The sequence below is a fragment of the Ursus maritimus genome, unplaced genomic scaffold, assembly GCF_017311325.1.
Source record: "Ursus maritimus isolate PB19 unplaced genomic scaffold, ASM1731132v1 scaffold_15, whole genome shotgun sequence".
Lineage (NCBI taxonomy): Eukaryota > Metazoa > Chordata > Mammalia > Carnivora > Ursidae > Ursus > Ursus maritimus.
Genome location: NW_024423897.1, coordinates 54,884,422 through 54,909,557, shown reverse-complemented (window position 1 = coordinate 54,909,557; position 25,136 = coordinate 54,884,422). Strand labels below are relative to the sequence as shown.

Here is a 25,136-nt window from a genome sequence, read left to right as displayed (position 1 = left end):
TGTGCATTAGGTGTTCGGACGAGCTCTCTCCAAGGAATGGAGACCAGTGCACTTTAATGAAGATCCTGACGCGAGAGGTGCCACTTTCCCTCTGAAGGGACAGAATCACCAGGCGGGAAGAATATTGGTTCTCAAAGCCAGATAAAGTACTCAGTGTCTTCAGACAGCCAGACCTCACTTCTCAGGGGCACACTTCTCGAAGATGGGGGGAGAGTGTCAGGCCCTAAAGAGGAGCTTGTGTAAGCAGAACAAGCAAACCGGATAAATTGAAATTTATTTTGCTACTGAATTTAACACTACTTTTTTTTTTTAAACAGCAGTTTTCTGTAACCTGTGCCTCCCGCACCGTGAGATGGCCCATCAGTGGTTTACCTTCACTAGTTAACACCAAGTGTGATGTGACATCTATGTCACCCGATTTCTTATAGACCTGTTTGATATTTGATTGTCTAACTCACAATTGATAATTTGGATTAAAGCATTTAATGTGTGGTATGAAACCTGAATCAATATTAAAAGATCTTATTTTTAAATATTAATATGATTCAAGGTGGTAATAGTGTGGGTGTTCCTTTCATCAGTTCCTGGTGATCAAAATCTCAAGCGAAACAATACGGGTCAAATGCATTGGGCGTATATATATGGTCCAGTACAGGGATTGAGAGGAAAAAATTTCTAGTTTCTTCTCTTCCCTACTTTGCTCTGAAAAACACCATTCCCATCTCAGTAGATAATCCAAGAGCTGGAGGCTCCTGTAGACCCAAGAGGTAACTATTTGCGGGGGCCTGGGGTGGGGTGGGGGTGTTGGCCTCGGTCACTTCAATACAGTGAAAGCAAAAACAAACAAAGGTTTCTTGCCACTGGGGGCTCTTACCCCACAGCCCTCATTATGAATAACAAATCACCAGCTGATCAACCTTTACTGCCAAGGGAGCCTGTGGGGGCTTTCGGGTCATTTCACGGTTTATGTAAAATCTCATCTATCTATTATCTACCTACCTACTTATCTCTCACCTACATATATCGTCTATCAGCTTCTATCAATCACTTCGCACTCTCTCCTTAATTACTTGTGTGTATGTACGTGTGTATGTGTATGAAAAGGAAAAAAGGATTGCTTTGAATCACAACAAACACTTTTTATTTTCTTTTTCCTACCTCTACCTCGGAAGCCAGAGGCTCCCAACTGAATTGGTTCGTCCCAGCCCCGCACTACGTGCTTGCAAGGAATCACGGGCAGCGGAAGCATCTTTGGTCTTCCCAGGTCACAAATGCAGGGAATGCACGGACTCAAAAACATCAAGGCAATATGAAATTCTTACTAGGAGAACTTTTTAGCACGTGCAGGAATTCCCTTGTGCACAACCCCAGCTGGGAAGGAGTCCCATTGTCTACTTTTGGACAAGTTCAACCAGCTACTGGATTATCCGTAAGTCCTATCTGCCTCGATGAACTTCACTAGTTCGTTCTATGACACGCATGAAGTGGACACGTTGTTCTCAGTGCTGTAGATTTCTCTCTCTCCACAGGGCCTTGAGCATTCCTGTGAGGGAACCCACAAATGTGGAGTCCTGGAGTAAACAGTGCAACAAGGTCCAGCTTGCAGGTAATCTGTAGGACAATTCCTATGTAAGTTTCCGTCTCCTGCTCTATTCGGGAAATTAGCTTTTCATTTGCAAAAATATGGATGAACAAAAACATCTTTTGATTGTTGTTAAATTTGGAGAAGGAACCGCTGATTTTGGACTTTGAGCTGAATTAAACTATGTAGCGTGAAGGGGAGCAAGTTTTAAAGGAAGATGGCAGCCAATTTCTTTTGTTATTTAATTTTTATTTTTTCCAAGAACAGTTAACATTTACTTAGGCACCTATTGGCCTCAGTCACTTGCATCTAAAGAGCAAAGCTAATTTACCCACAGCCCGTGTTCTTTTAAATGGTTAGCCTTATTTCTTAGCTCTGTTAACCACTATTCTAACATTAGCTTCAAGTTCAATTGTAATAATCTAATCCATGATGGTCCACTGCTCCCTGCCACATGAACAAAAAGTTTGGGGGTAATAAGGCGAGCAGTTTACATTTTCTGTTGATACTTCAAGTAATTGGCCCCAAAGTGAAATTATTGTGTTGGCCATGGTTTATTGTGTTCTGAGGGCATAAAACGTGGAAGGAAATGGACCTGTAGAAAGAGGTGGTATCCAAGAATGTGTGAATGTGTGAAAATCCTATAACTTCACTTCAACTGGCCTAATATCCTGAGTCACTAGATGGTCAGAAGAGTAGATGGAGCACAAGAGGAATAAACGGATGTACATTTATACCCAAAACCAGAAACAAAGCTTGTACAAGATGGACAGCAAATGAAATAGCTTCTATCAAAATAAAATCTCACACAGGTCATTTTTATACATACGGGGACATACACACACCCACACACACACAGACACACAAGCAAGAATGTGCATTTTGTAAGATAGGTCCTTGGAAATAGACATTCTTAGCAAATATGGATGACAGATCAATTGTAATTTATTTTCTTTTAACACTGTATCATCATAAAGAAAACTGGTATAAATGAAAAAATCTATTTCAAATATCTACATCTAAAATTTTAGGCAGTGAAAAAGCACTTTGTTGACAAGGAGTGTGGAATGATGTATGTTAATTGTCAGAAACTGCTGAATGCTTTGCTTAGTTGCCACAAACAAACTCACATATCAGAACGAACAATACTGCTAAATATTCCTTTTTTTCCCATTTTTTTTTTTGTTAAAACATACTGGGAGAAAGAAAAGAAAAGAAAAACTGGAAATCCATACATCTTTCAAAAGTTTGAAATTGAAGCAATATTTAGAACCATAGATGAGGAAACACTGCCGCATGGTGTAATATACACAATGCGCTTTTCTCCTTTAATCTGTAATGTACATCAAATACTTTACAACAATGCATTAACAAAAGGCAAGAAACATCTTGCTGTACAGAGGAACCCCAATGCAACTTGAAGCCTAGAATCACAACGGATGAAGAGAGTAAACAAAGCGTGAGAAGCCGTCCCTCTAAAGTGTGTGAACTACACTGCCCCTTGTGCTTAACGGTAACCTTCGCGCCCCGCCACCCCGCCCGTCTCCTCTGCTGCCTTCCGCCACGTTCAAGATAAAGCACTTTTTATCCTCTAGAGCTCCAACTAGAAAGGTGTTGTACGACGTCATGTTTAGAATCACTTCAGCTTCCTACTGACTTCCAAGTTAACGTTCGGTTCATTTAGCTTTCTAAAATAGCTCTTAATAGTTCCTTACTGGTTATCACAGCCTTCCTACGGAACAGGCTTTAACAAACTAAATTTGCAGGGGAAAAAAAAAAGCAATGTCTTGTGGTATGCATGCACATGCACTGTTCCCGGAGCGCCTCGTGCCGCCTGCTCCTCACACCCAGGAGTCGGGGGAGGCGGGGTAGTGGCTCGTTTCATAGTTCAGTTCACTGTAGGGACGGGCAGCGGAGTAGAAGTCGACATAGTTGCCGGTGGACTTGAGTCCCAGGTGCATGGTGTACTCACTGGCGGGAGGGCGATGGTGGACCTGGTCCTCGAAGAAGGACTCGTCGTAGTTTCTCGTGGAATTCTGAAACGGCTGGTAGGTCTCGTAATCTTTCCTGCTGGGCTCCTGTGGGACTGGCTGTGCTGGAACCTGCACAGAAAAGAAGGTCCACCTGGGCTGGTCTGCTTTCCCCTGATGCAGCCTCCCCAGGGCCAAGGCGCTCGAGCCTCCTAGGGAGGCTGGGCCTCCACCTGTGCGTCGGCCAGCATGGTGTGTCTCCAAATACTGCCAACTGCTGATTGCCCTTCCTCTTAAAAGTTGGTTCCTGGGTCCACACGCTAGCATTCTACACAATCTTTATTAAAAATTATGATTATGGGAAGACAGACATAACATATAATTTGCCATTTTGACCGCTTTTAAATGTACAATTGGGTGGCATTAAGCGTATTTAAGGTACGGCGCGGCCATCACCAGTATCCATTTCCAGAACTTTGAGGTGATGAACCTCAAACAGAAACTCATTACCCATGGAGCATAACTCACCATCTTCCTCCTTGCTTCAGCCCATGGAAGCCATCATTCTACTTTGTCTCTCTTGAATTTCACTATTCTAGACACCTCATATAAGTGGCATCATTAAATATTTGTCTTTTTGTGTCTGGCTTCTTTCACTTTGCATAATGTCCCCAAAAGCCATCCATATTGTAGCATGGGACAGGATCTCGTCCCTTCTTAAGGCTGAACAATATTCCATTATATCAGTAGACCACATTTTGTTCATCCATTCACCTGTTGATGGCCACTTGGGTGGTTTGCTCCTTTTGGCTGTCGTGAATAATGCTGTCATGAATGGGGGTGCACCAGTACCTCAGTTTTGGGGGTAGGTACCTAGAAATGGCATTGCTGGATCCTTCATTAATTCGATGTTTAACTCTTCAAGGAATTGCCAAACTGACCTAATCACTGGACTTGTTACTAGATAACCTTTTTAAAAAATTTTTTTAAATTTAATTAAATTATTAATTTTTTTATTATGCTCAATTAGCCAACATATAGTACATCATTAGTTTTTGATGTAGTGTTCAATGATTCATTAGTTGCGTATAAAACCCAGTGCTCTAGATTACCTTGTTTATATGAAAGAGGTATAGACTAGACATTATAGAACACAAGTAGTTGATTTTCTTCTTTCTTGCACTTGTTCTCTTACACCTGGGTGCTGCGATCCCAGACAAAGAGACAGGGAAGATGTACAAGGTCTAATGGTCACTCGGGGATCTTCCTCCCAGTGCAGTGGGCTGTGATCAATACCTCTCTGGAGGATGGAGGCTTCCCACTGGTAGGGCCATTCCATCGCACCTGCCTAAGTGATCAGGGACCATAGCCTTAAAAGGATACACAGAAAAGCATGTAATGAAAAGAGGGGATCCACTCCAAATATACTCAGAAGAACTGACATGTTTCCCAACTCGGTTTGATTAAGAACTGATTGAACTTGAGCATGCTGTGGGATTATGAAGCTTCTGGTTAGTGGGGAAGGGTCTTCAGTACTCTCTGGTGTTCCTCAGCCCACCCCAGTACTCATTGTTTGCCCTCTTGTCCTTTGCACATTCCTGTCTGGTGTCGGGGACTTGAAAGGCTAAAGGGGTCACAGGAGCTTCTTGAGATATGTAAAGTCAAGAATTAGCTCCCTCTGCTTGGTTTTAAGGATAGTAAGACCAAGAGTGTTCACGGGCTGATAATTAGCACTTGTATGTGGGGCACTGCCTATTCCCTTTCCTTCTGACTGCCTCTGGGATCCCTTTTGGAGCATTGTGCCGCTAAAGTGAGCAGAACTCACCCCCCCAAAGCTAGTGCACACATTCATGCATGAAGCTCTGCTCATGGCAATAATTGGGGAAGAGATCTGCTGTGAATGATGGAACACTCTCAAAGAAACACCATTTGATCACCTCCAAGCAGATTCAGTAACTCCCTATTAATTTAACTAAGGCTCAGCATGGAAACATCCTATAGAAATTGGTCCTAGTTAATAGATAATGATTTGTAATTAGCACGTTGTGTGTAAATGAATGCTTCTAATGACCTGCATATAATTCTTCTCTCAAGTAAGTGAAACTCCCTCTTTTACATGTAATTGATTTACACTAGTAATTGACCTATTCTTCAAAGAAGTGGTGAACTTCATCAGAGCTGCCATCCACTCTGTCCCGCACTTCCAGTTAGTGGTGGCTGATAAGTGATGTGTCGGGCTACCTGCGAAACAGCTGTTAGCCTAGGAGCCTGGCCGTGAAAAGGACATTTGGAATTAATCTTCAGCATCTGTAATTAAACAAGACCAGGTATATGAAATTCTTGGCTAGGCTGAGGTGCCTTGTGCTATTCTTTGAAGAGCTGGGGGCTACACTGAACTTCTGCACTCCAACACTGTTCTGTGACCTAAGCATCAAGCATACAAAGGGCTGGAGCTGGGTGGTTTAGAAAAATCACACGGGGAGGGAGCTAGAGTTTACTGTGTTTCTATGTCAGTGGGGACTATGTCCAACATTTAACAAATTCCTCTTTGTTTAACCTTTAAATAGCCAGAAACATATCTATATCTATCTATCATCTATCTATCTATCTATCTATCTATCTATCTATCATCTATCTCTCCGTCTCTTCCTCCCTCTTTCTCTATCTTCCTACCCAACCATCCATCTGTCCATCCATCCATCCATTCATCCAACCATCCATCCATCCATTCATCCAACCATCCATCCATCCATTCATCCAACCATCCATCCATCCATCCAATTCCCCCTTTATAGATGAAGACACTGAAGCTCAGAGATTAAGAAAGTAGTCCAGGAGATCATGGCTAGTGGTGTTGTGAGACCAGGATTTGAACCCATGTCTGGCTGACTCTAAAGCCCGCATTCTCTCCACCCCACACGAACACAGTTTCAGTTGCGTCCAAGTGGCCCATCCTCAGAGGGCAGCCTCACTGAGTTAACTCCACATTCTACAATAAGAATGGAGGCCAATGGACAAAGGAACCCTAGGAGAGCTCTCACTTCTTTGTGCTGGTCCCAGTAGCCGGGGACGGGGAGATCTGAAGGGGAAATCACTCACAGGCTCCCCTCCACAGCCGCTGCTTTTTTCAGGCTTTTGCATGGCCTGTTTCAAATTTCTTACTGTCACCATGTTCCCTCTGGTTGGTGGACGTCTTTAGGTTGGGCACAAGTTTAGTCTCTTACCTTGCGGAATTGCCTTTTTCAATTCATCTCTATTGGTCATAAAGTCTCATGTCAACCCCTTCTAAGGTTTAGTCCTGCAGTTCGGAGAGTGTGTGTAAATGACTCTCTGGGATGGGTGACGGGTGGCCATGCTGTGCTTGGAGGGATTAAGTTTGCTCACTGGCCTCGTGGTGCAGATGTGGACTATGGACGTACACTTGCACTGGGAGTGTTGGCTATATTTTGTAATTTACTCTAAGGGGTTATCTGACAGTATTCAAAATTAGACAGATAAAATGCTCCCAAATATAAGCCCTCCCCATAGAGGAGCTAAAAATGCATTTTTTTCTGTTGCACTGTTCGCATAAAGCAGACTTCCATGAAGGAAGCAGAACGAGGTCCATGTGCAGCAGCAGTGTATTCTGAATCTGAGTGTCTGTGTGGTTCAGAGAAGCCCCACCACACCCAAGGACCCTGAGGCTGCTGCCTGCTTTTGCCTTAAGGCAGCGTCCTTTTTGGGGTGGGGGGTGCCACCAGCCGGCTCACGTGGGGATACTGGCTGGGGTCCATGTTCTTGGTGCTCTTTCCTGTGGCTTTGGCTACCATAAAGTCTTTGTTATTGAACTTTTTTCCCCAATAGGAGTATGTTTAGTTTAAATTATGAAGGACAGGGCCACTTCTCCACACCCCCCAACTCTGTGAGCATAATGAGAAAACTGTTTACTCCTCACTGGGTTTGCCGACAAACTGGATTGATTTCTAATAAAGGGAAATAGCTGCCCATTACAGATCTTCAAACTTCACCACACAGCAAAAGTTGAAGACTCAAGAGTGTTAACATACAATGGAAAAGGTCACGTGGTAAGGATTCGTGGTTCTCAAAGTCTGGTCCTGAGACCAGCAGCATCAACATCACCTGGAAGCTTGTTAGAGATGCAAACTACATGCTGAGTCAGAAACTCTGTGGTTGGAGGCCAGTAATCTGTGTTTAGCAGTCATCTAGGGCATTCTGACTTGTGCTCAAAATCGAGAACCACTGGTATGGAGGAGGGCAAATGGGACAAGAAGGCAAATGAACCAGGTTGGCGTCTTCGCCTTTTCTGAGCTGGGTGACCAAAAGCAAACCCTTATCCTCCCTTACCTCCTCATCTCTGGGGACATTTTTACCTGCTCTGCTCACTTGGCAATGAAACTGAGGACACCGACCAGGACCTCAAGATGCTGTTTTGATGTAATAGTTTGATGGTTGCCATCAAAACACCAAACCCCTTTATCTTAGTTCATGAATACAAAAGTCTGTTGCTAGATAGATAGTTTCTTTATATAGGGGATAGACTAGTAGAAGCTCAGTAGGATTTTTGGAGAGTATAGTTAGTTAACTATTAAAATGACGTCTGCAACCAGTTGACTGGAGTCATAAAAACTGAGGACCACGAACCTTACTGCACACCGATGGCTGTTTCTTCTAGAAGTACCAAGGCTTGGAATTCAATGAAAATGAGACTGGAGTCCCGGGTGGTCTCATGGGGAGTGCCATAGCTGAGTAGCCGCCCGGCTCTCTTTCCACTGAGTCATGGAAAGCTTGGCTCACGGCTATTGCCCTGGACCCTCGCTTGGCCCTGCGTCCTGGGCTGGGGCCTCATTCCAACTCTCATGGCCTTCGTCTCCCCTTGGAGACCTACCTCAAACCAGTTTCCCTCCGTGAAATGCTTCTTCTTGGAGATGAGTCACTGTCTAGCTTCCTCTGTGAAGCTCACGAGGCCCAGCTGGTGACTGAGACAGCCAGGAGACAAGAGCGCTCAGGAGAGGACAAGCATCAGCACGGAAATGGAATGGACCCTGGCATATCCCTCCTGGTTACATTGTTCAAGCTGGTCTTTCGCTAGCTGCGAGATTGTGAGGTCACTTTTAACCGAGGAAAGTTCCAAAAATGAAACCATTCCATCCATCAGGACTGTCGGCCACGCCCACACGGCCAGAAAATCCAAATCACGAAGGCCGTGTACAAGGCTGTCTCTAGAACTACCCAACTGGAAGAGAACCGAATCTCCTCCTCTTTCAAATGGTTAGGATGGCCACCCCTTCCTGAGTTCCCAGCAAGGAAAGCTGCAAGGGGAGCCAAAGTTTAGGCCAGTAACACTAGAGTTGCCTGCAGTGTCGTAATGATTTACTTGGAATTTTTTTGGGGAAAAAAAACAGCTCTTTCTAGTGGGTATTTTAAAATGTTGCTTGATATTAGAATGAGGTTAATAGTCCACTCATCTACTTCCCTATGCTGGACTGCTCAGGGAATGATGATGGCCGTGAGCTGCCACCTCGGGACTCAGCTCAACCGCTGGCCTGCTGGTAGCATCTCCCCTGTGTTGACAAGGGGCGCCGAGCTTGCACTGCATCCAGGCTGGGTCTCCCAGCATTCACCTGGGGCACTGCGGCCTTGACAATTCACACGGAGGCTGAGTACATTCTGGGGCACGCTGGGGAAAAGGCTACACTAGGTTGTGCTCACTTTCCCAGCAGGGGTGCCATCTTAGCGCATTAATTCCAATTTGCTTAATTGTTCAGAATAGGCTCAGGTGAAAAGAATGTGCCCCTGAGAGCCACTGTGGACCATCCTGTAAATCTAGATCGCAAGCTGTCCTAAGCAAACTACAGCAGCCACCCTGTAAGATGCCAAGGACCTCTGGGCCACACCAGGGCATTTCTTCACCGCCAACAATAGTGCAATCCAGGGAGAGAAAGACTGGTATAGAATAAGCCAATTCCTGTGATGAGCTTCTCTGAACCTGCAGAGACTAAAAACTATTCCTATGCTCTGGGATGCAAAGTCAGGGTCCTATCACATCCTGACCAGTATCATTAAGAGCTACAGACAGTTCTCACTGTATCCGGTATTTGCTGAAAGATAAAGGTTGGTTTCCATAACTGAAGTTGGCATTTCCAATACATTTTGTTTCCATTTTCCTTTGTGTTTGAGCAGACATGTTGATATGTGGGGAGCTGCTGGCCACCCCCGGTGATCACTTGTTCAGCACGCACGCGCTTATTTATTTACTCACTGACCCCTTTGCTTTTAGCAAAGACCAGAACTGAGGGAGGTGAAGTAGATGTTAGCAACGTGTCAGGCAGGCCGTGGGGACTGGGCATTCACCAGGGGGTTGCTAACAACACCAGATGTCTTCCAGAGTGGCTGCACATGGCCTGGAACATTCAGAGCAATGAGATAACTTGTCTACCCATTACCATTTCTCCTGATGACGGGTGATTAGAGAAAAAGGTAATTTAAGGCCGAGGGCATACTTTTCGTGTCCTCCTCCTCCTTCTCGTGGAAATGGTCCTGCACAAAATATTCTATCTGTTAGGAGTGGGTCCCTTTCCTTTACAAAGATGCTGCCTTGCCAGGTGTTGAGAAATGTTCAAAACCAGCACATTCCCCCGACGTTTACTGTCATCTGGTTATTGCGATCAAACAAACAGCTTTCAGATCTATCTTCCAGCCCAACTTTCCTGACTTAGGGCAGGAATCTAGAGCAGCCTCAGAAGCCAGCTCTGGCAATGGTTATTAGTAGCCAACGGTTAGGAGGAATGCCCGTCTTTCTGTAGTGACTCCTATAGGGGGCAAACCTATGAAGTTATCAATCAGTGAAGGAGCAAAGGCTGTACTTTTGCTTCTGCAGTTCCCACAAAACCACAGAGAAAAGGAGCCTTCAGCGAATGTTTGCCGAAGAGGACAAACACACACACACTTAGCCCAGTCCTTGAAGGACCTACTGCTTAGCATTCCTCAAACGTGAGCATGCCCACGAAGCACCTAACTGTCTTGATAAAATGCAACTCTGATGCGTTTGCTGCATCAGACGGATTGGGGCAGGGGTCCGAGAAGAATCTCTTCCAACAAGCTCCCGTGGGGTGCTGATGCTGCCGGTCCCCCAACTAGACTGAGCAGGAGGGCACTCCTCAACGCACCCCACTTAAAACAGTTGTCTCTGTTTTATTGGTAACTATCATGTAGAAAGAATGCTTTCTTCCAGATGAGAACCAGTCAAGTTACGGGAGCTACCGAATCCCTGTCTAGTAATCACACAATATTGTCTAGTAACCAGAATCTTCTACTTATGTATTTGAGGCTTTTTGTTTGGGATCATAGTAGAGAACTTGCTACCACCGAATGAAGCGAGTGGTTGTAGTGAAATCAAAGACTGTTTTCTAATGTGAGGCCGTTCTGATGACTGCCGCCACCCCACAGACGCTGTGTTACGTGTGAGTGGACGGCAGCAGGGAATGTTATTTTCTTTTTTCAGTCCTTCACGTGTGTTCTGTAGAAGCTAATTTATTTTTTCCAATTCCAGGATATTTCATGCGAGTCGAAGGGGAAAATGAACACGAACATGCGCGTCTCCTTTACCTGGTTATGTTTGATGTCTTCAGCGGGCGCACCATAGGAATTCCTATACAAAGTTGAAATTCCAGTGTTTTGAGCTGAAAGCAAGAGGGAAACAAAAGTATTAGCAAAGAAAGCAAGATTTCAAGTGAGGAATAATGGCGATCGAGGCAACTTCTTGCCCTAACGAAGCTTGGTTTCTCGGGGCGCATTCCAAGTGCCATGCCACGGGGAAGAATCCTTTGGCTCTGGACACTTCGTTTTGTATGCAGATATAAGAAAGAGGAGCAGTTAGGTATTCTATCAAATCCCCACGGCGTGGGAGTTCCTTGCAATCACATTCAGACTGTAGACAGGGGCAGGGCAGGGCAGCAAGCAGATGGGCATCTTGCCAGGATTCTTGCCTCCTTCTCTGGTGAGAACCGGCGGGTAATAAAAGCTTGTCTCCCGCACTGAGGCGTGCAGGCCTCTGGATGAACAGCTTAGTGCTGAGCTAGAGAACGACAGGAATGAAATTTCTAATTTGGGCTCAGAGAATGCTTAATCATCTTGCAGACAGTTCATTTCTCAAAGGCCCGAAGGCCAGGCAGGAAGCACCATCTGCATCTGTCCTGCACGTCTGGGTGGCTGCAGCTTTGGAACCTGGCTAGACACGGGGACAGGAGCCCTTCCCCCTCTCTTGGGACCAGCCTGTAGGCTAGCTGAAGGGAAGGAAGGTCTCCGCTTGCCAGCAGCTTTCAAAGACATGGGCAGCATCTGCCCACTTCCCTTAGAACCCTCGGGGTCATGCCACAGGCCCAGAGGAAGGGTCCAGGGTGCCACTCCCCTCATAGCCGTGAAAGGGTCATGATTTAAGGAAGTTCTGGAAAAAACTGTCAGGTGTCAATGGGGTATAAAACACTCTAAAATAAAAAAAGCCTTATCTTTTGCTTCCAGCATCTACAGAATAACAAAATAGCATGACACACCATAGCCACTCTCTTATAGGTACAGTTACTCTAGACCCAAAGTCAGTAATACCTATCACCCCACCCATGACTATTAATTAAAGCACCTAACAGCTGTGCAGGAAAAGTCCCCTTGGAAAACTGTGCCTAAGAACGTGAGAGCTGAGAGCCTATTCTGAATTTTAAAGGCCACCCTGACATCGTCTCCGGTTGGGTGTGCGTTGCTCCCGTCTGTATTTTTGCCTGGACCCCTGGTCTAGAATCTTCCCTGACAGCCTAGCTTCCCAGCTGCCGACCCCGCTCCTCCACCCTCGCCGCTTCCAGGAGCCCAGCCACCTTGCTAGACAGGCTGGATGAGGTCACTGCAGGGCCCTGCCACGGTACGAGCCGCAGGATCGGGGCCCTGGGTGATTTTCTGCTGTGTCTCCTTCCCTTCTTGTCAAGGGAGCCCGAGCTACGCCGGCCCTCTTTCCTTGCTAGAGTGTACAGCTGGTCTTCAGCGATGTTGTGTTTGCTGATCCTTCTCCCCGGAACTCATTTCCCCCGGCTCTGGACTGCCTCTCCTCGTTGGTGTTCAGTCTCTTGCTCGACCACGTGAAAGCAAGCCCGCCCACCTGGTACCCCGCGGCTCCTGAGCCCCTTTATCTTCTCTGTCATATGCAACCCCACGCGGGGTACTACGTCGTTGGGGAGCCTGTTCTATTGTCTACCTTGCGTGGCACCTCCCTTCACCTACGACAGCAGAAGCGCCGTGAGGCCAGAGATCGGTCTGTCCTGCCACCTTCACCGGTGTGTGGGCGTCGGGACAGCGCCCGGCCTCGGCAGGCGCTCAGAGTCGGGGCTTTATCTGCTGAGGGAATGAATGAAGAGTAACCCTGAGAAGATAGGCCCTCAGAGCTACGGTTTGCTGAAGAAAAATGTCACTGCAGGGTGAAATTTTGGGTTTTCTTTTTTTCTGTTACTTGGAACAAAATGCATTTTTTATTTGTTGGAACATGAGCTGTTAGAGCCTACGCTCCTCTCCCGGTCACGCTGGTGGCTTCTGAGCTAAAGATGCTTCTACTGGAAGTTCTCTCCTCCTGTTCTTTGGTCCGCTTCACCTGTTTAAAAGAGGCTGTGTAGCCGAGATTGAACTTGTGGCTCTGGCAGACACACGAAGCAGGTGTCTTCGTGGATGCTCAGCCCTTCTACGTCTGACCTAAGAGGAGACTCCTAAGGAAATGCCTTTCTTTTTTTGTACGGACCCCAGTTTCCAATGGAATCAACACATGGAAGATAAGAATGGCTTTAAAAAGGCACAAGAGAGACTAACCAAAACGTGCTAGACCGTTTGATGTAAAGGCATCTGGGAAGCTCAGATGGGAGGGCAAAATCTCCTGGGGGAATCTTAAAGTCAGGCCACGTGGCCGCTGGGCTCACACAGCCCTCCTGGGATGCATGCTTCTGAACACAGAACGTTCCTGGGGAATCATGACCGCAAGAAATAGCTATGGCCGGCCTGCACGCCGGAGTGAACGGCTGATTCTGGCTTTCTGAGGGCTCCATGGTGGCAAGAGAACACTAAGGGAGAAGACATTTTAGAAGACTCCATCTCAGCTACATGATGAATCCAGAAAAGGCAGGTGGGGGGAGCCTGGCACAAAAGCCCAGATAGCTCTGCATGTCTAAGGGCTCAGTAGAGGACATTCAACCCAGGCAAGGACCTGCTTTCCCTTTAAGCCGTCCCACGTTGCGTTTTGAGGGTGATGCTTCCCACGGTTTTCCCACAGCAGAGGGAGTGTTTTCTTTGGGGGGAATGGGAGGCTCTCCTCTGATGTCTTAGAAACAAGGGAGATGGCAGTTTTCAGGTATTTTTCAATGTACCATCCTGTAAGCATCCCCTGGATAAGTGTGAATGAGAACAAGTACTGCTCTTGATGTGGAGTCACAAGAAATCTGATCTGCAGGTCAACGCTGAAATGACGGGCACGTGCAAAAGTGCTGTAGAGCCAGAGCTGGGCATTCACCCTTTCCATGCAGACGCGGGCTTCCACCCGGGTTAGCTGGGGACTTACTCATGCCACGGGGGAAGGTGGTAAGTAAACACCTCTTCCACCACCATCTTCTCCATCACCACCTCCGCCATCACCACCTCTGCCATCACCAACTCTACCTCCACCATCACCTCTTCCACCTCCACCATCACCACCTCTCCATTGCCACCGCTGCCTCTATCACCACCTCCTCCATCACTTCCCCCACCATCACCACCTCTTCCATCACCATCACCACCTCCATCATCACCTCCTCCACCATCACCAACTATACCTCCACCATCACCACCTTCACCATCACCACTTCCTCCATCATCACCATCGGCTCCATCACTACCTCCACCATCACCCCTTCCACCATCACCACTTCTACTTCCACATCACTTCCTCCAACTCCACTGTCACCACCTCCAACTCCACCATCACCACTTCCTCCATCACTTCCTCCTCCATCACCTCTTCCACCATCACCATCACCGCCTGTTCCATCACCACCTTCTGCATAACCTCCTTCTCCATCACCATCTCCTCCACCATCATCACTTCTACCTCCACCATCACCTCCTCCACCTTCTCCATCACCTCCTCCACCATCACCGTCTCCACCTCCTCCATCATTTCCTCCACCATTGCCACCTCTACCTCCACCATCACCTCCTCCACCTCCACCATCACCTCCTCTACCTCCATCACCTCCTCCACCATCACCACCTCCATCATCATTGCCTCAACCATCACCTCCACCATTCTACCACTAGTTCCCCATCACCCCCAACTTCACTACCTCCACTACCACCAACATCTTCACCACCACTACCACCAGCACTATAGATAATAACTTCTACTTGGTACTTGTTGGGCTTAAAGGGAATCTTCCTGTATAAACATATGTTCAATGTTCTTTCAGGCTTGCTAGATGGTCGACAATATAGTTTTGAATTGTTTTTTTTTTTTTTTTGAATTGCTTTTTAAAGTAAGTCAGAGCAAAGATGTTTAAGCCTCTAAAATAAGTTCAAAAAATGACATATATCTCAATACTGGAATTATCAAGATCCCTGTCATTAAACATCTAGCAACATGTTAGATTTTATTTTTTCTTATGTGTGCAGGGCATGGTTATGTACCATTGGAACTATTTCAACATAAACACACCCACATTCAATAGCCTTTTGAATGATTCTACTGGGCAAGAGAGAAAAGTTAAATAATAATGCAGTCAACTTCAGAATTATTCTTGTAATAATAATCTCAACTGGCCATCCCAGAGAGCCAGCGACGTGGCTACCTAGGGCAATCGTAATCCCCAAACGAATGGGCCAGGTGAACTTGCTGTCACTCCTCCAGAGTAACCGGTACAAATGAGATTCTCTGCTGAATGTGTGGACTCTAGGGACTTGGCATTCAGATTCACAGCTTCCTCTGTTCATGCTCGTCTACAACTGGGGCGACACTGAGGGCAGGAAAAGCAGGGACGAAGAATAATAAGATATGTCCTGTGTAATGAATGCAGGCGTGAGGCGGAGACATTCCCTGGTAGGTGTGTACGGGGAGGGCAGAGCGCTGACCCCGGGGGTGGGCATCAGGAGTGTCTGTTTACTCTGCTTTTCTCTTCTGCAGTCGTGCTGAGTTACCATGGAAAACACTGCCTAGGGGGTAAATGCATTTACCATTAGAAAAATTTATCTTAAATGGCCTGGGTCTGGAAGACATCTTAATAAATCATCCAATTTGTCTATTCTGCTTCCCTTCAGGTCTACACCTAAATAATATCCGAGAAACTCACACTTTTAACATCTTCTTGATAAGAAGGTCTCAGTGTCTGTTTAGGATTATGGCCTTCACACCCCAGTTTTATGAATGGCCTCCTCTGGCTATGCTCGGTTAAAACCCTATTCTTCATGGCCCATTTCATAAGGGACCCATCCACACTTCCACCTGGCAGAGAGGTGGTGGGACCCCTTAGAGGGTTGGCTCTGCAACTCGGCTTTCAAGGCATAACTCCCTCCACACCAACACCCCCAAGTCCTGCTTCTTGGAGGAAGGGAAAAGCAGGGTAGGGGAAAGTGTATGGCGGGCCAGGAGGGGATGATGAATGGGAACAAGGAGAGTTCTAGAGAACAGAAGGGAGTTAAGGGCAAGACTCGTTATTAGAAAGGCCGGGCAGTGCATGTTGGATGGGTGGCAACGGGCGCCAACTGTGGCCTTGCTGGAGTCTCAGCTGATGAGAAGAGAGAGACAAGGGATACGATTGGGGCAGTGAGGGATGGAGGGCGTAAAACATCAATGCGTCCACACAAATACTGTGATTATTGGTTCTAATGCATCTTCTTGGGAGTCTGTCATGGTAAGAGATGGGTTTCATGTCAAGAAGAGAAAATGTCTCAGCAGGAGTTCTGTGGGCCCTGAAGTCCTCTTTCTTTGTCCCCCTCTCCTTGCTTCCCCTTCTTTTCTTATCCATTTCCCCTTCCTTCTATTCATGATGGCAAAGCTTGGCTACAGTGCACCCACCATCTTGAGTCCTCTCCACTCCGGATTATGCCAGCTAAGAAGAAAGCTATCCTGACCCCTCTCTCTAATTTGAGGGAATATGATGAGCTGGGCAAGCAAGAAGGACAGGGGGAGGTGAGAGGTGAAAGACAGAATAAAATGTACAGAGAGAACATTTTCTCTTAGTTATTTTCAGGTGTAAGATACTCAGTTTTTATTCCTCTGCCTTAATCTCCTTGTCCCCAATTCCCGAGAACCCTTACTGTCAGCTCTCAAGCGATCCGCTAGCTGCTGAGCGTGGCTCGAAGTCTCGTGTCCCGGCCCTCGGCCCTGTCCCGGATCACGTCACCAGCTCTGAGGACAGAAGGCACGTGGCTGTGCTCACCTGTCATGGTGTCTTTCCTGGAAGTGTGTTCTCCTTTAGTTCCGTGGTAAGTGGCATTGCTGCCAGTGGATTCATAGTCTGTTTTCCTTTCTTTGAGGCTGATCATTTCCCGAGGTGAAGCTGGGGCACTTGCTACATGAAGAAATCAAAAGGAAGACTTTCTGTGTCTCATTCCACAGCATGGATAGCCTTTCACACAAACAGCTAAGGTCACGAAGACACGTGGCTCAACCGATACCAATACGTGTGCGTGGACCTGCTGATTCTTTGTTCTCTTGGCTCTTGTCTTTACCCCTTCCCGTACTCCCTGTCATTTGGTGCTTTGTAGTTAAGGGGGCACTCAGCTTGGGGGTTGGTAATTAAAGACTATCTCCTGGGGCCATCTTTTTTAGAAAGACATCCTGATGGGGACGTGACCCACCAAAGGCGTACGGGACAGTTTTAAGAATGAGATCAAACTTGTTTTGTTTCTCTTTCTCTTCCCTTCCCCGCCCTCCCACTCTCTCTCCCTTCTCCCCTTCCTTCCTTCCTTTGTTCCTTTTTTAAAATTACATGTGTTTCAGGGAGCCGTTATTGATCTGGAGAATCCCCGATTAAAATACATGCAGTCTTACTTAAATACTGAGTGACCCGGAAACTGTCCTAAAGGAAGCCAGATGAGCACCTAGGATGTTTTGTGGGGCTGAAGTCACCCAACCTGCAAAGATCAGCCCATGGGGTGGGCTGGGCAGGGCACGCAGAGAGCCCATTCCCCGATGAGATACCCCTGATGAATGCCCCCAGCAATCTCTCACCAACACCTGGCACCGCAGCCACTTTCTGCCTGTCGGACCTGGGGAGGGAGACCCATCATCTTTTTGGGTCCCCATTTCTAAAATGATGGGTTCTAATTAGAGCACCCCATGGGATTTCCACGATTCTTTTAAACTGCTCTCAGAATAGAGGGAAAACAGAACTTAGAGGTAGGGAAGCAAACAAAAAGAGGTTTAGATTCCTTGTGATCAAATGGGTCTGTAGCAACTCAACAGCCCGTCAGTGGGGTGGGGTTCCAGTGTGTGTGCTGGCACGAGGCAGCTGGCTGGCCTCACACTGATCTCGGCGCTCCTCAGTGACAAGACCCAAGTCCAGAGCTTAGGCCGTTGCCCCTATGTCAGTAGGGCTTGGGCGTGGTACTCTTCTGCCCCAAAGCTGTCCCCAGCCTCCGTGCCCAAGGGCAGTGCTTCATAAACCAGTTAACCAAAGACTCATCTGAGAATTCAGGGATTCTGGCCCTCCTCCCCCTGCCTCCTGGCCCAGACCTTCTGAATATGAATTTTCAGTGGATGCACCTAAGAATCCATATTTAACAAGCATATCTGCTGATTAGTAAGGCTAGGAGAACTCCGATTTTATTATTATTATTATTATTCTTCTTGATAAAGCCCTCTTTTGCTAGTATCCATGCCCCTCCCCAGTCAAACCTCCGTTTACCTTTCGGCTTACCATTCACACCCTCTGCAAAATCCCTCAGCTCCAGCCCAGGGGGCCTGCCTGTTCCCTGAATGTCCCTCTCTTTTCATTGTCTGGGCCACCTGATGCATTTCATCAAGTTTAGTATCTTCTATGGGTAAATTCCTATGCTAGACACTGGGGAACAGAAACACGAATCATGTCACTTTCTGAGCTTGTGGATGTCAGGAAATGGACACACAAATAAACAGAATCGGGGCAGAGGGCTTGGTAGACATCTCAGCCAAATGCTGGCGAGAGAAACAGAGGGAGCCTTTGCCCACGCTTTTCTGAGGGGCAGCCTACCTACTTCTCAAACCTACCCAAACAAAATCCAGGCTTGCTGCTCAGCTCTCAAAACCCTAAGAGGTCCCCGATCCCGGCTTCCCATTAGAATTAAATCCTTAGAATACTTTCAAAAATACTGATACTTGAGCCCCACCCAGAACCAGTTGGATCAGAATCTCTGGGTGTAGGTCTATTGGGAAGACAGGGAAGAAAATGGCATTTCCTCCACATAACTGGACTGGGCTGTGTGTCAGGTTCTTGCATGTTCTCAGAACAGCGGCCGCGGGCTCTCCCTCACCTCCTCCACTCTCTACCCCTCTCTCTCCTCTCTTCTGTTCTCTGCCGTCCTCTCCTGGGAGAGTCCTTTCCCTGCCCTTTGCTCCTGTGCTTCTAGGTCTTCCTGCATATCAGCTCGCCTTTTATGACTCACTGCCAGGCAACCACGAAGAGACGGTATTTTGGAGCCTCTTGACCAAAGCTTTCAAAATTAGCACCTAATAGCGTGCAGATGGTGGGGTTTATTAAACTATGTCAAGTGTGTAATTATCTCTCAAGACCTCACACACAGTGGTCTGAGTCTCAGTAAACTAAGATTATGCTCCTGGAAAAAAATCAAATCACGCAAACAAGTGTTCACTAGGTGTCTTCGACGTGCTTCAGGAGGAAACAGCAGGCAGTGTCCTCGCCGAATGGCCGCGGTAGCCTCTTGACACTCTGCCCCTTCTCTTTCCAGCACCTTCTCATCTACTGTGTCATTTCCTCTTCCTAACATTGTTGTGTTTGCAATAATTAGGGCTTTAAAAAGACACCATCCTCGTGGTTCCCAGACTCACTATGCTTTATCTTTTTAAGACAAATGGAGGTAAGACACATGAGAGGCCACCCCTGTGCTTCCGAAGGTGGAAATTTCTCTGTCCCATGGTGGTGTCCAATTCTCGTCTAGTGGAGGACCAAACATTACAAGCGGTTACACCACCCTAGAAATAGAAGCTTTCGTGGGAAGCCGGGCAGGGCATGCTTCTCCCATGGCTGGGAGAGAGTAATTTATTTCAGTCAAATATTCCCCACTCATGTCTGGTTTCCTCATCATTCTGACAGTCAAGTGTGGTGTAAAGTTTGATGGCCAACAATCTCAAGGGCAGAGGAGTGCTCTCCCACCGTGCCTTCTGAGACCCAGTTCCCCCGCAGATGGAGGCCAGCAAAGAGCAAGGAGAAACTCTTCTTAAATGAAAACCTAGATGGGTGTGTGTGTGTGTGTGTGTGTGTGCACGCACACACCCCTATCTAGGTTTTCATATAATTATTTATCCATTTATATATAATTATTTATCCATCCTTCCTTCTCACAGCAAAATCCAAAATGCAGAAATCAAAAGTTTTTAAACTTACACTTGGAATAAAAACAATGAAGACTATATCACTTACATATTAAATGATGTGCTCATATTTTGCCTTTAATTTTTTCTTAATCTTAGGCGTTATATAATGTGACTGAAAAAGGGTATAAAAATAAAGTATTTCTACAAGTAAATAAGGTAGTTAGTTGAAAATTTAAGCAACAGAAACGTGACAAAATTAGAAAAAAAATTAAATTGAGTGACTTAATAGTTCCAGGCGGTTGTGATAAGACTTTATCAATGATTTATCAGCTGGTTTAAAGGTAATAATAACAGGCTAATCAGATATGGAGTAGTAATGGAAGCCTCAGTGGGATATTTCAAATGCATGTCATCTTAAAGCAAGAAACAGCATGCCCTTTCTTCCTTACTCCGTTATTCCAATTCTAATCGATACAATGCAACACAAACTATTGTAAGTTGGAAAAACATCCACAGAAAATCTGACTGGCAGACATCTGACATCTGTCTTTATTTTCACTGTTCACTGAATGCAGGTAGGTCTGTGACATGCATTTCATGCGTATAACACCTGTCTGAGATTTTTAGAAATCCGTTAGATTTGTTCTGAGTCTGTGTAAACATAACACAAAGTCACCACTGCTAGAAAAGAAAACAGACCCACGTGATATTTCTAGTAAATGTCCAAACTGAGATGGCTCTCCTTCTGGGGGGGTCAGCTAAGGGACTGGACGGAGGGCCCTGGCACCAAGGGAAATCAGGCCTGGCTGGCTCCAGGCGTCTCTTACCTGAGCGGTTGTTGGGAGACACTCGCACAGGGGAGATGGAGGGCGTGCGGGAGGAGGAGTAGGGCCTTTGCCGATCCCTCTCGATGGTTGACGATGAGGCTACGAAGTGATACTGTGACCACCCGTCCTGAAATAAACAGCATGCTCCCATTAAGTTGGGAAGGCGGAGTGATTTTTCATCCCCTGACATTCTGAAGCTCCCAACATCTGATTTTGCAAAACATTTCTACAGTCTGTCAAAAGAGATCACGAAGTTCTGCTCAATCAGCAAGGTTAGCAGAGAGGAGCATGAACTGAGATCCATCTCGCTCCTTCCAGACGGCCTGACAAGGGGAGGGCCTGCTTTCAGGGCTGGCTTTCCTTTCCAGATGTTGAATAAAGTGTCTCTTTATTTAAATGAAAATATGATGCTCAGAATGTGAGATGACCCTGAAACTGCCTATTCCTTGTTCCAGCTCTGCCTGGCCCTCTTCTCAACTGCCTCCAAGTCTTCCAAAAGCGTTACTCTATTTTTCCCCCAAGGACCTTCAGCAAGACTGTCACCTTCAGCAAGACTATTCACACGCAGCTGGGTACATAGGTATGTACTCTGGTTTAATCCAGGAACTGCATTTTTCACTTTAGAGTCTATTCGAAACGTGTCCTACCAATTAATCATCCATTAAGCCTTCTTTTTTATAAAGATTTTTAAAATTTATTCATTTGAGAGAGAGAGAGAGAGTGAGTGCACGAGCAGGAGGGAGGGGTAGAGGGAGAGGGAGAAGCAGACTCCCCACTAAGTAGGGAGCCCAATGTGGGACTTGATGCCAGGACCCTGGGATCATGACCTGAGCCGAAGGCAGATGCTTCACTGTCTGAGCCATCCAGATGCCCCTCCATCAAGCCTTCTGATAGCTAGTATATATGCAAAAGGACACATCCACCACTTTTCATTATAAAAACCAAAGACATTGTGGATCATTTCATGAATTCAGAAAGAAGAAACAAATTGCCGATAGTTCATCCCACCCCAGAACTCCTGTTCACATGCCACAGTAACTCCTTCCAGTGTTTTCTTCTTTTTAATTCAAGTTTATTTGTATCAAAGTCATATGTCAAATGGCACTGACATATGTCAAAGAGCAGACACCTGTCCCCCCCTCCCCATTCCTGCTTCACAGAGGCAACTAGTTCAACTTTTCTGGCTTTTTCTTTTTCTGGTGATACTTAGGCTTTTAAGGGATTCCACGTTCTATAAAGAATCGTGGCAGACAGAAATAGATGGAAGTTAATGCAGAACAAAAGTCATACTCATTTCAGTATTTGTGTCTTTGTTTCTCTAATTCTGATTCCTATTCTGTTTGGCTGGTAGGATAAAGCCAAGGTTAGAAGTATGCTATTTTAAAAGCTATTACCTAGCACTTAATTGAGAACTTACTACAACGCAGTCTTTCCTCAACAGTCTCATGGGCTGGATGCTATTAGTATCCCATTTTCCTGAGCCTTAGACAGTTAATAGGACACCTAAAGTCAAACACTAAGCAAATAAAGAAATAGTGATACTGAAATGTGGCATATTTGTAAGTACTTGAAGGGAAACATAAAGCGAGGTGAGGGGATCGAGGAATACAGGCGGGGAATGCTGGTGTCGTTAGTTTATGGGATGTGGTAATGGAATCTGTGTCGCTTGGGAACAGTCAGCATTGCAGCAGGGACCTGGAGGATGATAAGCACCCAGATTCTGGACAGCCTGGGGTTCCCAAGCCAAGGGAAGAGTAGATGTGAAGGCAGGTGGACATGGGCTAGGCACACAGAAGAGCCACCAGAAGTCCCTATGGCTGAGGAGTGATCGAGGGGCACCAGGAAATCAAGAAGACTTCTGAGTATCTAGAACAATTTGGGGAGAGTAGACTAGAACCAGGGATACCAGGTAAGGAGCTATTCTGGAGGAGGGAGACACAATCCTGGCTTGGATGGGGGCTGATGATGAGCAATGGGCAGATTTGGCATCTGTGTTGGGAGGATTTGCTGATGACTTGGCTATTGGGCGAAAGAGAGAGGAATCAAGCTTTACCCCCAGGGCTTCTGGTGTGAACCACAGGGGACTGGAGGTGCCATTTACTGAGATAAGGAATACTGGGAGAGAAGTAGATTTAGGTGGTGAAACCAATACTGCCATTTGGGTGTCAGGGCTGGAGATAAAATTTTGGAGTTCAGCATAGAGATGTTATTTAGAATAAGGAGAACAGACAGAAACATGAATGTAAATAAAGGCAAGCAGGAGACACAGGGCTGAGCCCAAGGACACTCTAATATTTAGAGGGTGTGAAAATAAGATTCAGAGGAGTCTCAGAAGGGACAGAGCGAGCTAGAAGGAGGGCCAGGAGGGTGTGAGGTCAGGCGAGACCAGGAAAGCAGATGCATAAAGGAGAAGGAGACCGACTGGATGATAGGCAGGACCAGGAACTGACCACCAGACTGGGGAACATGGAAGCCATCACGAAGGGGACAAAAATCCTTTCTTTGGTCAGGTTGGCATATGTTTCATTTGCCATTGGGAGTGACTCAACAGAGACGAGCAAAGAGCTGATGATGCCACAGAGGAAGCAAGCAGTTGCAGGAGGGAATTTCAGGGAGGAGTGCTGAGAAGATTCAGGAACAATGGGCTCGTGGGCCATGGAACAAAAGGGAGGACAGCCGGGCTGTGTGGCCACAGCTGTAGCAAGACTGTGGGAGATTTGGTGGCGGGAGGATGAGGACATTCTCTTGTATTTTCTTGCATGTTCTCCGGGTGGTGAGAAGTGAGGTCATCTGCTGAGTGTGAGGAAGAGTTGGAGCGCAGAGAATAGGAGAGAGGAGGGGGACAGAAGAGAGGAAGAAGGGAAGGTATGAAATGGTTCTTGGGGGAGCAAGTTGACTACAGCCAGGGGTCTAGCAGCCAGGATGCTGAGAGGCGACTTGAGGCAGGTGGCAAGGAATTCAGAAAGAGGCAACAGGTCAGCGTGTTGCCTGTTTTTCTCCAGCCAAGTTCAGCTACCCTGTGGCAGGTGTGGAGTAGATGGAATTGGGTGAGAGTGGTTGGGAAAGTAGCCTGGAAGGAGACAGGGACTACAAATGGAATGTCATGGAAGCCCATGGAATCCAAGCCAGGGAGAGAGGCAAGAGAAGATGTGGGGGAGGAGACGGAGAATGACAACTGGTTGGTGGGCTGCAGATCCTAAGAGGATCATAGGCCTTGGGGGGGAGGGTTCTTCACAGATGCTGGTGTTTTTCTGGGGAGAAGGATGGGAAATGAAACAGCTACCACGCAAGAGGGCAGCAGGGAGGTGGGGGTAGGGATTTTGCTGATAGCAGACCATGGGTTAAAGAGGGAGACGAATGGGAGGCAGGTAGAAGAAAGGTGCGATACTTGGGGGGGGGAGCAGATTACTGGCTATTCCGAACATTTAAATAAGTCCAGTAACCACAGACGAGTCAGGAGTCTTGACTGAGGTGATGAGGGGTGTAAGGCATAAGTCCTCCTCAGGGAAAGGTGGGAGAGTGCCATGCTAAGGGGTAGGTGTCAGGACAGGAGGAGAAAATGTCTCCACGGGAATTCTGGGCAGTTCCCTTCAACCCTCGAGGGTGGTGACAAGGATGCGGAAGGAGCAGTCTTACTAAAGCATGTGCAGGATAGGAACCATTTCAGAAGTGTTCATGTGGGCGCCTGGGTGGCTCAGACGGTTAATTAAGCGTCTGTCTTCAGCTCAGGTCATGAGCTCAGGGTCCTGGCATCGAGCCCCACGTCGGGCTCTCTGCTCAGCAGGGAGTCTGCTTCTACCTTTCTGTCTGCCACTTGGCCTGCTTGTGCTCTCTCTCTGTCAAATAAATAAGTAAAATCTTTTAAAAAAAGTATATGTGCATCCATTATTCATATCTGGGAACAATTTGAAAAATTGTTTAAGTAGGCATTCCTTTCTTTTGAAAGTAATGCTTTGTTGACCTCAAAAAGTCCTTGAACATGACCCATAGAAGCGGATCATGTTATGTTTGTCTCACAGTTTAGAAGATATACTCTGGGGTTCCAAGTAATGGCTCAGGGAACTGCTTTAATCAAAACCTTGGCTTTTCTGGGCATGAATAAGTCATGGTGCTCCATATGTCATTAAGGGCAAAGTATTTCACAATAAGAACATCAGCTAATATTTCATATGTTCTAAGACCAAAGAGACGCTAGACATCAACGTGGCAAGACTCTAGGATGGGTTTGG

The 25,136-nt window shown here is 46.6% G+C and overlaps 1 protein-coding gene across 1 annotated transcript in view; it reads right to left on the bottom strand.

Annotated features, from left to right (window-relative positions):
* Positions 1–2,864: 2,864 nt before the first annotated feature.
* Positions 2,865–25,136, bottom strand: part of CTNND2 (catenin delta 2) — a 736,406-nt gene continuing 714,134 nt past the window's right edge. The window contains exons 19-22 of the mRNA XM_040630544.1: positions 20,908–21,034; positions 16,986–17,117; positions 11,158–11,231; positions 2,865–3,684 (exon numbers count right to left, since the gene is read on the bottom strand). Coding sequence (XP_040486478.1) covers positions 3,424–3,684; positions 11,158–11,231; positions 16,986–17,117; positions 20,908–21,034 — 594 coding nt within the window. The 3' untranslated portion in view covers positions 2,865–3,423. The remainder of the gene's footprint in view (positions 3,685–11,157; positions 11,232–16,985; positions 17,118–20,907; positions 21,035–25,136) is intronic.